General features: G+C 37.0%; 1 protein-coding gene across 5 annotated transcripts in view; it reads left to right on the top strand.

Moving 5' to 3' along the window:
• Nucleotides 1–605: 605 nt before the first annotated feature.
• LOC139760317 (BBSome complex member BBS4-like) overlaps nt 606–15,264 on the top strand; it is a 30,266-nt gene continuing 15,607 nt past the window's right edge. The window contains exons 1-7 of one of the 5 annotated variants that reach the window (XM_071683317.1): nt 606–777; nt 3,541–3,661; nt 5,148–5,299; nt 7,477–7,619; nt 8,533–8,645; nt 10,252–10,346; nt 10,742–10,904. In XM_071683317.1, coding sequence (XP_071539418.1) covers nt 3,651–3,661; nt 5,148–5,299; nt 7,477–7,619; nt 8,533–8,645; nt 10,252–10,346; nt 10,742–10,904 — 677 coding nt within the window. In that variant the 5' untranslated portion in view covers nt 606–777; nt 3,541–3,650. Of the gene's footprint in view, nt 778–3,540; nt 3,662–4,709; nt 5,300–6,905; nt 7,033–7,476; nt 7,620–8,532; nt 8,646–10,251; nt 10,347–10,741; nt 10,905–15,264 lie in introns of those variants that run through there. The other 4 variants (XM_071683318.1, XM_071683316.1, XM_071683319.1 and 1 more) reach the window with 4 other exon arrangements.

Below are 15,264 nucleotides of genomic sequence, written 5' to 3'. Positions count from 1 at the left end.
TTCACGTTACATGTGACCAGGGCAGAGCTGAACTGCTGATCAAATATATGATTAATTTCCTTATATCCTCTCCTGCGGTTGTTGTTGTGAATTGAGCTAATGGCCTCATTTGATGGATCAGATGTATGCAAAACCGAGAAATTGATAATCTCTTACGTTAATTAGATTTTACTGCCTCTAGCACACTGGACCCATGATCTCTTACAGGTTTACACCGCAAATCATAATGACGTTGGCTGGAGTGGTACATACATCCTCCATACATCCAGTAGCTTCATCCCGAATCATGGGATGGGGTCTAGGTGACGGGGAGGAAATGTAGGCAGCATACAAAAGTTCAATATCTTTGATATATGATCATGTTCAAGAGATGGGTTCCCATGAGAGTAAAACAGCACTTGTACACCTTCCTGAAATCGCATTCGACTTTTTTGCCCTTTTGGTAAGATTTTAGGGATTCATTGATTCCTTACGTGAATGACTCAATATGTACGATATATATATTGGGGTTTTAATGGAAATCACACCGAATTTTATGGAAAATATTTTAATCCAGAGGTAAGCCAACAGCAGATGGTCTAGGTAAATAATGTTGAGCTGGCGGTCGGTATCCCGTTGTCATGGATTCCATTCAAAACAAAATCTCTGCTAAGGCCAATTAACTTTGTTCATGTGTCATTGTCAGGATTTGTCGCCGTCTATTCAGGTTGGCTTCCAGCAAACTTAAAGCCGTACACCAGATGTAGATAAAGAGCACAAGTACTAGAATTTCACAAGGTAAATTGAAATAGGCTGTAGAATATTATCTATTAAAACATAATTTACGCCAACAGGTTATTGTCATGTTATGGCTCAAGAATCATTTGTGGTGTTCTGGCCATTATTTTTTTTTTATCTTAACGGTCTGTAAGCCTTCTTATTATTTCCCCGTGAGCCCATAGCCGTCCCATTTAGATTGACTTGGAGATCAAAATCTCTGTTGTAGTCTGCAACATCGTACATAGAACTGAAAAACATATTTAGCATGAATTAAAGCCTTCTGGTCAAACTGGGGGTAACTGATGGTCAGATTCTTTTTTACAGGTATAGTTGTTTTTAAAGTCCCATGTATGAGGAAGAGAGATCTCCCTAAATAGCACAATGAATGTCATATTGAAACTTTACATATTTTTGAAGCAGGAGAGACACATGGAAAAAGGGTATTTACAAATGAAGCTTCAGTACCTAGTTGGGTTTATGCTAATAAGAAATGTCAACAGTAAGTGGTGCCAGGAGAATTATATCAACAGCAGACTGTGCAGTGTGTACTGTTCTCTTGGTAATGCACTCTCACTTGGAATTTGTTATTTGTGTCTTAGACCTATTGCTTGTTTTTTATTTGGTATATCTTTCTCTTATGATGTTTATGATTTCATAGAAGTAGTTCTCACTTGAAAGACATCAGATTGTAAGAGACTTGGAAGTATGGTGTTGCATCTTTGGGCAAGAGATTGTTAGTCAAATTCTTATGAATACATACTGAAAAGTAACAAACTGTTGATATAAACATAAATTTCATAAGCAAACAGTGTCTTCTGCAATATTACAGATGTATTTCAACCACTACTTCAATATTCCAGAATATTAGTGATATTCAGTGGTATTCAGAACTTAGGTGCATGGGGAGAGCATTGATGCTTAGGGAGAATATGGTATATAGTCCTGAACATTCTTTTTGTATTTGATAGTCTAAGGGCCAATTGGAAAACAGTGATGCAGTTTCTAAGCCATGGTAGCACTTTTGAGTTTGAATTGGCAGAATTTCACAACTTACAGTGAGAGTAAAAGATGCTCATAAATCATTGTTTTATCCTGTTTCACATTTAAGAAGATACATATGACAAGATGATACTGGATAAAATTTCTTGATAACCAAAATTATTATACTGTTGGTGAGAGTGTCTACTGTAGCCTGCTTTAGAAATAATAAATAGATATTATGTAATCCAACTTGAGTGAGAATGTAGGATTAGTATAGGTGTACATTTTGTTTCATTGATACTTTTCAGTGCTAACGCGGGAGACAGCGACAAAGCAAAATAAATGAATATAAATTAATTCAAATCAGAATACTTATGATGAGATGTGGAAAATATTATTCTTCGTGTTTGTGTCCCCATCCTTGCATATGTTGATAAAAAATAGAAAGTTAAGTTTGTTGATGCAACATTAATGATTACTGGTTGATGCAACATCAATGATTACTTTTTGAAGTGTGTTATGGGTAGGAAATGAAAATTTTGCAGAATAGAGATTATGATGATAGTAATTATCATAATGATAGCAATGATAACAACAATAGTATGTATGTATATGTGCGTGTGTGGGCATTTATGTATATGTATGTGAGGGGGTAGGCCATTCTTCTGTTTCCTTTCGCAAACCTCGTTGATGCGGAAAACAGTGATTAAGTATAATAGAAAAAATATAGTAATGAAAATAGTAATAATGATGATAATAATACTAGGGGCCCTCATATAAGAGATGGGTTACACTCCTAGAGGTCTGTCAGTGTAGCAGAACGTCACTGTATTATTCAGTGAAACACTTTTTTGTGATGAATGTTGCTGCATGAAGTAGAAAAGTGAAACTCGGTAAAAAAAGAATTTTTAGGATAAATAAGTCTTGTATATGTTAATGAATTGATATTAACCTCCACATACTTTTGGATTGTCTATATGAACTCCTTACTTGCAGAGAAAGAGTTAAGTTGCTTCATGTACATTCGTTTTTTAGGGAAGTTCTTATGTGATGTTCAACGTGTTATTTATAAAAGTGCATAACACATGACAGCTAGAGAATGGACGTGATTGGATGCAGCCTTTTTTCATGTTTCTGATGCTACCTTGTTGATTAGGGAAACAGTGATCAAATATGAAAAAATAATGAAAGTGGCTTGAGTTTATCTGTCATGAGTATTATCATATTATTATATGTAACCCCAGGATCCCTTTTATGGGCTCTTACAGCTTCAAACCACTTACAAGAAAATGAAGAAGCCTTTAGGAGTGAGAAGTTCCTTGATGAGACAGTACTCCTTTTCATCCATTGATAATGATGTAGCCCTGCCAAAGGTGACTTTTCAACTTTGGTGTAATCCCATGCAGGCAGAGTCATATAACACTAGTCATGAACATACCCGTGTAAACTCATTTTCTGAATATCTTATTATAGTTAGTTTGTAAAAGAAATACATAAGTCAAAATGCTCTCTGATTATTCCATGAATTTATTTATACTGTAATGTATAATATATTATTTTTAAAGATGCAAACCTGCGAAAGTTACAAATGAAATACATATGAATCTTTTTGAAGTTTTTATGTCGAATAGTAATTGATCCATTTTTAAGAACCGTTCATGTTTGAAGCTGTTGTTTCATAATGGCATTCTATTATAAAGAAGTACAATCTGATTGACTCATAAAACAAAATAGTGTATTTCTTGAATCCTGTGGGCAGACTTTGAACAAGAGAATTCCAGGTGTAACTGTTTCTTTCAGAAACAGCTATCTTGGAGCTTATGGAGCTATGAAATGTGCACTCCAGCTAGGAACTTTATCCCAGGATCTGACTAAAGTTCTAGACAACTAATAGACTCCCAGCATGGCAGATGAATCAGCAGTAAGTATAAGGATGAAAGAATGTCAAGGAAAATATGTACTGCACATGTCGGTTTTTGAATAGAATATGTATCCCATTTTTGATTTTCCTGCTTGAAGAACCATATAAATCTGACCAAGTACAACAGAGGATAATAAAGGTAGTAACTGAAATTAGAAAACTGAACCTGAGGGAAGGGTTCCTGTCTCTTTATTAGCCACACTGGAAAAGAAAAGTGTGTGTGTGTGTGTTGGGGAGATTATGACACTTTTTAGGCTTCTTAATCAGTATCAAAAATGTTGAAGGTAAATAGTTTCTTGAGAGAAGTAGGGAAATAACAAGAAATTGTGGCAAAAATCTAAGGAAAGGATATGAGGAAGTGCTTCTACAAAAGTGGAGTATTGGAAGACTATAATAAGCTAAGTGATGAGGCTGTGAATGTAGACGCTACTGTATACAAGACTTTAGAAAAATCTTACATACATTGGCTGAATGAGTACTCTGTCAACAGTAAGACTACATATTAGTTAGCAAGTTATTTCACATATTATATTACTACATAGTGACTGCTGACATATCAAGGGTGGGCCATTGTGATATGATTCTTTCCCTTCCCCATTAAACTTTGAAACTCATACATGTTTTTCTTAACTACATTTCTCTTTTTAAAGGGGATATTTTCCATCTCAATTTTTTCCCCCTTTTTCTTTATTTTGCTTAGGCTTCTCTTCCCAGTAATTTTTGTTTCATCAGTACAGTATTGTAATTTATATTATACTTCACATAATGCCTAAACCCATAATTGTAGACCACAGGTTCATGAGGAGGAACCATGTGATATATGAACACATGTTTGAGAATGAAATATATTTTGATGTATTAAACATATGTACAGTGTATGATTTCTGTGTATCATCTACTTGTCTTTATTTTATTTCATGTTATGCTTAGCATTATATCTTGTAGTGAAAGGCAGGTGGTGAAGGAACAAAAATCCCAGTGCATGTGTTGGTGGACTTGAATATTTGATGTGCTCAGGTGGGGCCTGGCATACCGGACCATCAGTCAATAAATGGTTGCCAACTACTCTTTAAGCTGCTGTAACTTCCCATTCTTTTTTTTTATACTAAGAATTATTAGGATCATATACAAGGCCATTGTGCTGTGTTGCTAATTCAGTGTAACATATAAAAAATTATCTTGTGGTGTAGGTGGCATGATGTGATTACTAGTACCTGGCAACTTATTCTTGCCATTAAAGCACTCCAAACTCCAATGAGCTGTAGACGTTCTTGGCCCTGCCAAGCCTTAACAGTGTTGAGCCTTTCACACCGTATTTGAAACAATAATTTGTGTTCAGAAATCTTTAGCATATTTACAGTATTTAGATTAAGAAACTGATACAGTTCATTATTTTTTTCTTGAATAAGCCTAATGTTGATTTGCAATTGGAAATCAATGTCGTTTAGTTTGCAGTGTATTGACCAAAACAGGATGTGTTTCTCAGTTGTCACCCAATGTGTATGTGCCTTGAGGGAGGGAGACTTGGATTTAAGCTCGTAGATCATAAGGATCCCTTACAAGTAGAGGATGAACAGCAATGGCCTAGGTGGCTCTATGGTTATTCTTTTACCAGAGCGCCTGGACCCAAATCGAAAGGTGAATGAAGACTTGTTTTTTTATAAGTTGGTACTTCATAAGGTGTTTGTGGTATCAGAGATTATTATGATATTATGCAGTGGATGTTCAATTTGCATTTCAGCTTGACTTCTATATCTTCATAGTCCTTGCATGTTCATCCAGACTCAACTTGCATTTATAAATGCATACACATTTGCATATAATTGATGTGTCAGAATTTTCAGTGCAGTCCCATCTTTATCTGTGCATATATATATATATATATATATATATATATATATATATATATATATATATATATATATATATATATATATCCCTTATGTTTCTCCAAAGTACCACTGTGTTGCATGCATTTTTTCTTATCAGTGCATCTGAATTGAATAATCTGTTCTCAGAGTTTTCTGATCCCTGTTATGTGTAATGTACGGCCTCCTACTTTACTGAAATGAGATGCTGCTTATTAATTAACCCCTTTCATTCTCTAGTTTAACATGGGGCCTTCTTTCATACTGAAATGAGAGACCTTTTAACACAGCATCCTTTTCCATTTTCTCCATGTTTTCACATCAGTATAACACTGATGCTCCATTTTATCACCCCTGTCTTTTTAGTACCCTCTTTCTTCTACCTGTTGACTGTTTAGTTTTTTGAGAGGATTAGGTAATGGAGGAAAGCATTACAAAATGAGGAGATAAAAAGAGCATTAATGCACTTTGGAATATAAAAGCTGGATGTTAAAGATTTAGGAATGAGTGTGATGTTGAAGATATAAGGTAAAGCTACTATTGAGTGGGTTTAGAAAATATACATGGCAGCTTAGAAAAGTGGGAGTGTGCTAGATAATTGGATGAAAGGTGTGAAATGATTGTTTAAATTACTATGGAAAAAGTCTTTCAAGCATGGGTAGCATTTTGTGAATATGTAAGTAATGTTTTGTCCCACTGAACCTGGGAGATAACAAAGTTGAAGCTACCTGAATTATTGTTTGCTGATGCTGCTATTATGTTGGATGCATCCATCCTAGGAGGAGTTGGATAGAATGGAAGACTTCTTTTGGTAAAAAAATGTCTAAAGTAAATGCAAATAAGAGCAGTATTGCTGTTATCAAAAGAGATGGGCACTCTCAGTATGATATCAGTTGGAGTAGAGAAGGATTAGATGTTAAGGAGTTTTGGTATCTGGGAGTGGACATTTGTAAGGATGGAAGTGGGAACTGAAGTTAAGTGTACAGTTATGCGAAGGAAAAGAATGGAAGATTCTCTGAGAGCTTTGGTGAATGGGAAGGTTTTAAATGTAGAGTGGGCAAGAACCTTGCAGTATGAAGTTCTTCTCACTCCCACCTCCAGAATATGATAATTGGAAATGAATAACTTATTTTGTATGATTGGAATTAGGATAATAGAAAGAGAGTAAAGAATTAATATTTGAAGAGATGAGGTGTGAAGAAGGCATTAGGAAGACTCATGAATGAAAGCTTGAGGTGGTACAGGCTTTTGATATACATTTGAAAATTATATTGATTTTTTTTCATGGTAATGTCAGATTTTTCTTATGGTAGTTTTGATATTCAGAATGTTGTTTTACTATGGGTAGTCACATTTCATTTATTGCATTCTTGTAGGTTGAACCATCAAGTACGCTCATGAACCCTGTGACTGAAACCCCAGAATCCCATGTCAATGGAATGATGACAACACCAACTGCACCCCCTGGTTCTGCCCTTAAGGCAAAGAGTCGTCCAAGGAAAGGTGAACAGAAACAGGGAAAACTTAACAGTTATCTATGTTTTGTTATTTGACAGTTGGTGAATTATCTTATTTTTGCATGTACCTGTACTGTATTTGAATTTTAAATATAACATGAAATTTGCTTGCTGGTTCTACAAATTGGCTTTTCTGAAACCTTTTCAGAAAATGTTAATGATTCTTCTGGTAAAGTCTTTGATGTTTTTAATGCTCATCAACAGATTTTCTTCATTCTAAGTTTTTTATGTTTTCCTCCAATGAAACGTTATGCAGTTAAACTTCTTTCTGATAAAGCTGTCTCAATTATATTATTTTTATGATGTAGATGCCTAAATGGGACGTATGACAATCCTTGTTTCTAAAAGAGTTTGGTTGTATATAGTGGGAATATATAACCTTAATTTAGTCTTACGAAATGCCAAGTTATGAAAATTTTTGCTATTTCAGCACCTGAACTTCAGACAGTAGAACGCCGGAATTGGTTGATCCATTTGCATTATGTAAGGAAGGAATTTGATCACTGCAAACAGCTAATTCGAGAACAGCTGGAGGAGACGCGTGGTATGTGCGAGTATGCCAACTATGTTCAGGTGATATCGCATTATATTGTTTTTTTGTTATTGTGTCTTGAGCATTCATTTCATTTTCTGCTGATGCCAGAACCTAAGAAAAACTTTTACAAAAGTCAATCCTAATTTTGTACTTTGTTTAAACAAAATAAAAGAAAAAGATGCTCCTGACATAAAAGCAAAATTTTAATGATACGTATGGCAAAACTTATTTGCACAAAACTGTTTGGTGAATACTAGAATTTCTCTATTGAAAATTAAAACTATTAGCCAGTACTAGTGCGTGATTGTGCCTATGATATGATCCTTAATCTCATTCATTCCTTGAGAGTAAGGAAGCATGTTGGATTACCCTTCTTTGGATTATGAACTTATTTCTGATCAGAAATTTTGTTAGGTGATGTTATATATTGATAGATTAAGAATATTGTGAAAAGAAAGTGGGGATTTAACATATTTCATTGACTAGTATCAGTTTAAAGAAGATGGTGAATTATGTGTTCATATGTCCCATATTTTATTGTCTGATTTTTATTAATGCCAGATGAGATTAATTTTTTTTTAATCCTTATCTCTGATCTGAAGAGTATGAAGTCCTTAGACAGTGCCTCCTATCTATCCATGTAATGAAAAATAATAATCAGAGTGCTCCATATATCCTAACTATTGTCATCTTGTATTGGTGATTCCAAGACAATTTGTAAATTAGAAGCAAGAAATTTAGTAATTCACTGAGGGCTCATTTGGGATGCAGTGGTTTTGAAGTTGGTCATAGTTATTAGCTCAGCATGGTGGTGTAATTGACAATTAGTGGTAGCTTCTTGATTTGATTTTGTATACCATTAAGGTCCAAAGTAGGACTTTGACAACACATATATATACAATGGGAGTTTTTTCATGTTTTTTAATCTAGGGAATGGTCTGTCCCTTGCAGGGCTTGATATTGAGGCAAGAAGGGAAGATCCAAGAGTCATTTGAGTTATTCCAGCTGTGCAACATCCTCAACCCAAGCAGTATTGAAAACATAAAACAGATGGCTCGCGCTCTGTAAGTACAAGTTGTGTTTTGTGTTCCTTAAAGATTCCCTTTTACTGTGTTTATCATATATCTGATCATATCTTGTTGGCATGTGGTTAGATTAGATAAGTCCTTTTTATGGTTCTGTGTGGAGATTTTTTTTTATGATTAGAAATTCTTGTGTAGTAATATGTAATATCAATTAATCCTCTTTTGCCTGATGATGGTTATGTGAATATACTTGAGTTTGATATTAGTTAGATAATTCCTCTTGTTGTAATGATGGTTTTTGTTTGGGATGGGGTATGGAATATTACCCACATATGTCCTGTGTGTTCTATAAGGCACCTAGAGTGGGTGGTTGTGGGAGGCTGGAAACCCTTCCCTCCTGTATTATTACTTTCCTAAAGAAGGAACAGAGGGAAGGCCAAATGAGGATATACTGTGTGTGGACCAATTGTTTGCTCTGAAGAACTTGTTTGAGAAACACATGGAGAAAGAGAGAGATTTGTATGTCGCATTAATGGATCTGAGAAAATGTATGATTTGGTTAACAGACAATTCCTGAGGAAGGTGCTACAAATATATGATGTGGAAAAAAGTCACTAGAGTAAGTGAAGAGTTTGTATGGGGAGAATAAAGTGTTTGTGAGTTAGAAGGGAGGAAGGGAGCAGTTCTAGATGAAGATGGGTTTGCACCAAGAATGTGTGCTGCCACAATTGCTGTTTTCTTTGTATGTGGCTGAGGTGGAAAGAAGGGTGTGAGTGCCTTGAAGAGAGGTGGGTCTAAATTTTGATGTGGATGGGGGCCAGGGAGGTCAGACAATTTCTGTTTACAGATAACACAGCTTTATTGGAAGACTCTGTTGAGAAACTACAGAAGCTGGTGTCTGAGTTTAGGAGAGTGTGTGAAAGAAAGAAGTTGAGAATTAAAGTAGATATAGATAAGGTTATGTGGTTTAACAGGGGTGTGAGACATATTGGTCTCAGTGTGAGTTTGACTTTTGAGAACCTAGAGGAAGTGGAGGCTTTAAGTTATAAGTGAGTGGAAGCAGCAATGGAAAGATGCGTATCGTAGGGTAGGCGAGGGGCAAAGGTCTTAGGTGCAGTAAGGAGTTTGTGGAAGGAGAGATCACAGTCTGTCTTTGAGGGTAAAGATGGGTATGTTTGGTGGCACAGCTCTTCCAGTGATGCTGTATAGGTGCAGATCTTGGGTTACAAATGCAGAAGAGTGGAAGACAATGGATGTTTTGGAAATGAAAAGCTAGATGACAGTATTTGGTGTGAGGAAGGTTGATTGTGTAAGGAAAGACAGAGTAAGAGTAAGGTATGGTGGGAAAGAAAAGGTATGAAAGGAAAGAAAAGTTTTGAATGCAGTGCATGCATAATCTGAGTGTGATCAATAAATGACTATCATAAACAATGGTAACTGTATTAAGTTAAAACCCTGTTACAATAGTTTTTAAGGACAGATTGAGGGAGCATGCATAAGATTTGTAAATGTTGATAAATGATCAATATTCCTTGCTGTTTCAGTGTTACCTGTGTTTGAAGGTGATTGTATATGAAGTTACTTGCTGTGAATGAAAGGCATAGTGTTGGATTTGTGATTTACAGAAACGGAAATATCTTTCCAGGTTTCTTTTGGGACGACACAAACTAGCTGTTGAGGCATATCTACAAGCTGAGGACAAGCTGAATAAACCTGACTGGGAGCTACATCATAATTTAGGTGAAACTTACCATTATAATGTGATTAGCTAACATACTTGCTACCCATCTATCATTGCGTGGGATATGTGTGGACCTGACTTAATTATACCAATATTTTTTTGATGGGTAGCTGTCATTCAGGGAGTGAGCTAACCCTAGTTAAGTGGGATAACAATATGTCAACTGTTTTGGTTATTTCAGATGGCTGTGATTGGCTGACTCATGTTTAACAGTTGTTTGGGGCCACCCTAAGAAATTTAGGGTAGTTAGGCTTTCCATATTAGGGTTCAACCAATCTGACTGGACAACTTTCTTTAAAAGAATTCAGAAATGTTCATTTTAATCTAACCATTTTCTCACAGTGTAAATATATGCATATGTTGATATAATTAGATTTTTTTCTTCTTTTTTAAGGAGTCTGTTATATGCACCTGAAGGAGTATGAAGATGCAAGAGAGCACCTCATGTTTGCCCTGGAAGTGAACAAGCACCACCAAACCTTTGCTATGCTTGCTAGACTCTATCTTCTGGATAATGATATTCCCTCTGCTATCAACACTTACCGGGCTGCAATTGAGTAAGTCCATTTCTAAAATCAGTAATTTTGTGAGTTCTTCACTTTAACATATCTGTTATCAATAAGCTATACTTATGAAGTTTTAACCTTTTTTTTGTCAGGATATTTGAGGTGTGAATATTCATTATCTTCAGTATAGAAGTTGCATCTTGGGTTTGCAGGTCTTGTGATATGTTGAATTGGTGAGTGTAATGCCACAGAGGTGGGTGATGTCCAGGATGCAGATGAGTAAGTGTAACTTGTACATGCTTAAGACACATAGTTTCAGATGGTTATGTTTCTTCTGAAGTGGGGATTAAGTCTGGGTTGGGAAAGGGGTTACTTTGTCCTTGTTGAGGGATTATGATTTTTAGATGTTTTATCAAAGATATTTTTTTTAGGGAAAGGGATTTCTGTAAATATACTTTGCAAAAGTGTGGAGAAGGGATTTGCTTTTTACTTCTACTTTGGAGCCAGTGATTGCTTATGAAGTGGTTTGGGTGGGAGGGTCTAGTCTGTATAAGTATGATAGGTAGGTTGAGCCCATAGTCAATGGGCATTATTAGATTATGTGCTAATTGATGGGCATGCGAAGGAGAGGTTGGATATGAACGTGTTGAGAGGGCAGTATGGGGGTGACTCTTGGGCCTTGAATGCCAAAGATAGGAAAAGAGTAGACATGTTGGATATGAAATATCTGAGAGTGATGTGTGGTATGAGGCAGATTAATCAGGTAAGGAAGAACAGTATAAGAAAATGTTTTGGTATTAAACACTGTTTGATTAAGAGGGCTGACTAGGATGTGCTGAAAATTTTCAGACATATGGATAGTATGAGTATAGAAAGAGTGGTCAAGAGGATTTACATGTCAGAGGTGGAAAAAGCAATTTAGGGGTGGGGTGAGAATAAGAAATGGAAGGATGGAGTGAGGGAGGATGTTAGGGTGTTGGCTCTTGATTATTCAGGAGGGCGAGAGACTTGAACGGGATAGAATTAATTGGATTGAAATGGTATAGTGGCAGTGATATGTTGTCAGTAGGCTGAACCAGAACATATGAAGTGGTGGTCAAGGTAAAAAAAATTGAATAGTCTTTTGAACTATGATAGGCTATGGTTTCTATAAATGACACCTATAGATTGAGTGAGTGCACATGAGGCAGTTGTTTGTTCCTGATGCTACTTCATTAAGGTAGGAGTAGCAAGCAGCTATAGGAAAGGTATGTACATTTATGTACTTCATATACCTTTGCCTAAACCTTCCTGCTCCAGGGTCCTAAGACAGGAAGGTGATGTAAAATATTTTTGACGCTACCTTGCTAACACGGGAGAAAGAATACTTCCCACGTATTCCCTGTGTGTCGTAGAAGGCGACTAAAAGGGGAGGGAGCGGGTGGCTGGAATCCTCCCCTCTCTTTTTTTTTGATTTTCCAAAAGAAGGTACAGAGAAGGGGGCCAGGTGAGGATATTCCCTCAAAGGCCCAGCCCTCTGTTCTTAACGCTACCTCGCTAACGCGGGAAATGGCGAATAGTATGAAAGAAAAATGAAATAAAATAAGTAAATAAATATATATATATATATATATATATATATATATATATATATATATATATATATATATATATATATATATATATATATTTTTTTTTATTTTTTTTTTTTTTTTATACTTTGTCGCTGTCTCCCGCGTTTGCGAGGTAGCGCAAGGAAACAGACGAAAGAAATGGCCCAACCCTCCCCATACACATGTACATACACACGTCCACACACGCAAATATACATACCTACACAGCTTTCCATGGTTTACCCCGGACGCTTCACATGCCTTGATTCAATCCACTGACAGCACGTCAACCCCTGTATACCACATCGCTCCAATTCATTCTATTCCTTGCCCTCCTTTCACCCTCCTGCATGTTCAGGCCCCGATCACACAAAATCCTTTTCACTCCATCTTTCCACCTCCAATTTGGTCTCCCTCTTCTCCTCGTTCCCTCCACCTCCGACACATATATCCTCTTGGTCAATCTTTCCTCACTCATTCTCTCCATGTGCCCAAACCATTTCAAAACACCCTCTTCTGCTCTCTCAACCACGCTCTTTTTATTTCCACACATCTCTCTTACCCTTACGTTACTTACTCGATCAAACCACCTAACACCACACATTGTCCTCAAACATCTCATTTCCAGCACATCCATCCTCCTGCGCACAACTCTATCCATAGCCCACGCCTCGCAACCATACAACATTGTTGGAACTACTATTCCTTCAAACATACCCATTTTTGCTTTCCGGGATAATGTTCTCGACTTCCACACATTTTTCAAGGCTCCCAAAATTTTCGCTCCCTTGAAATATATATATATATATATATATATTTTTTTTTTTTCAAACTATTCGCCATTTCCCGTGTTAGCAAGGTAGCGTTAAGAACAGAGGACTGGGCCTTTTAGGGAATATCCTCACCTGGCCCCCTCTGTTCCTTCTTTTGGAAAATTAAAAAAAAACGAGAGGGGAGGATTTCCAGCCCCCGCTCCCTCCCCTTTTAGTCGCCTTCCACGACACACAGGGAATACGTGGGAAGTATTCTTTATCCCCTATCCCCAGGGATAATATATATATATATATATATATATATATATATATATATATATATATATATATATATAATTTTTTTTTTTTTTCTTCTTTGTCGCTGTCTCCCGCGTTTGCGAGGTAGCGCAAGGAAACAGACGAAAGAAATGGCCCAACCCACCCCCATACACATGTATATACATACGTCCACACACGCAAATATACATACCTACACAGCTTTTCATGGTTTACCCCAGACGTTTCACATGCCTTGATTCAATCCACTGACAGCACGTCAACCCCGGTATACCACATCGCTCCAATTCACTCTATTCCTTGCCCTCCTTTCACCCTCCTGCATGTTCAGGCCCCGATCACACAAAATCTTTTTCACTCCATCTTTCCACCTCCAATTTGGTCTCCCTCTTCTCCTCGTTCCCTCCACCTTCGACACATATATCCTCTTGGTCAATCTTTCCTCACTCATTCTCTCCATGTGACCAAACCATTTCAAAACACCCTCTTTTGCTCTCTCAACCACGCTCTTTTTATTTCCACACATCTCTCTTACCCTTACGTTACTTACTCGATCAAACCACCTCACACCACACATTGTCCTCAAACATCTCATTTCCAGCACATCCATCCTCCTGCGCACAACTCTATCCATAGTCCACACCTCGCAACCATACAACATTGTTGGAACCACTATTCCTTCAAACATACCCATTTTTGCTCTCCGAGATAATGTTCTCGACTTCCACACATTCTTCAAGGCTCCCAGAATTTTCGCCCCCTCCCCCACCCTATGATCCACTTCCGCTTCCATGGTTCCATCCGCTGACAGATCCCTCCCAGATATCTAAAACACTTCACTTCCTCCAGTTTTTCTCCATTCAAACTCACCTCCCAATTGACTTGACCCTCAACCCTACTGTACCTAATAACCTTGCTCTTATTCACATTTACTCTTAACTTTCTTCTTTCACACACTTTACCAAACTCAGTCACCAGCTTCTGCAGTTTCTCACAAGAATCAGCCACCAGCGCTGTATCATCAGCGAACAACAACTGACTCACTTCCCAAGCTCTCTCATCCCCAACAGACTTCATACTTGCCCCTCTTTCCAAAACTCTTGCATTCACCTCCCTAACAACCCCATCCATAAACAAATTAAACAACCATGGAGACATCACACACCCCTGCCGCAAACCTACATATATATATATATATATATACCTATATATATTATATTTATTTTTTTTATTATACTTTGTCGCTGTCTCCCGCGTTTGCAAGGTAGCGCAAGGAAACAGACGAAAGAAATGCCCCCCCCCCCCCACACACACACACACACACACACACACACACACACACACACACACACACACACACACACACACATGTATATACATACGTCCACACACGCAAATATACATACCTACACAGCTTTCCATGGTTTACCCCAGACGCTTCACATGCCCTGACTCAATCCACTGACAGCACGTCAATATATATGTATATATATATATATATATATATATATATATATATATGTATATATATATATATATATATATATATATATATTTTTTTTTTATTATTCTTATTCATACTACTCACCATTTCCCGCGTTAGCAAGGTAGCGTTAAGAACAGAGGACTGGACCTTTGAGGAAATATCCTCACCTGGCCCCCTTCTCTGTTCCTTCTTTTGGAAAATTAAAAAAAACTGAGAGGGGAGGATTTCCAGCCCCCGCTCCCTTCCCTTTTAGTCGCCTTCTACGACACGCAGGGAATACATGG

This window comes from Panulirus ornatus, chromosome 36 (genome assembly GCF_036320965.1).
Source record: "Panulirus ornatus isolate Po-2019 chromosome 36, ASM3632096v1, whole genome shotgun sequence".
NCBI classification, from domain to species: domain Eukaryota; kingdom Metazoa; phylum Arthropoda; class Malacostraca; order Decapoda; family Palinuridae; genus Panulirus; species Panulirus ornatus.
Note: the sequence above shows the minus strand (reverse complement) of the source record. Positions and strands in the feature narration are given on the sequence as shown.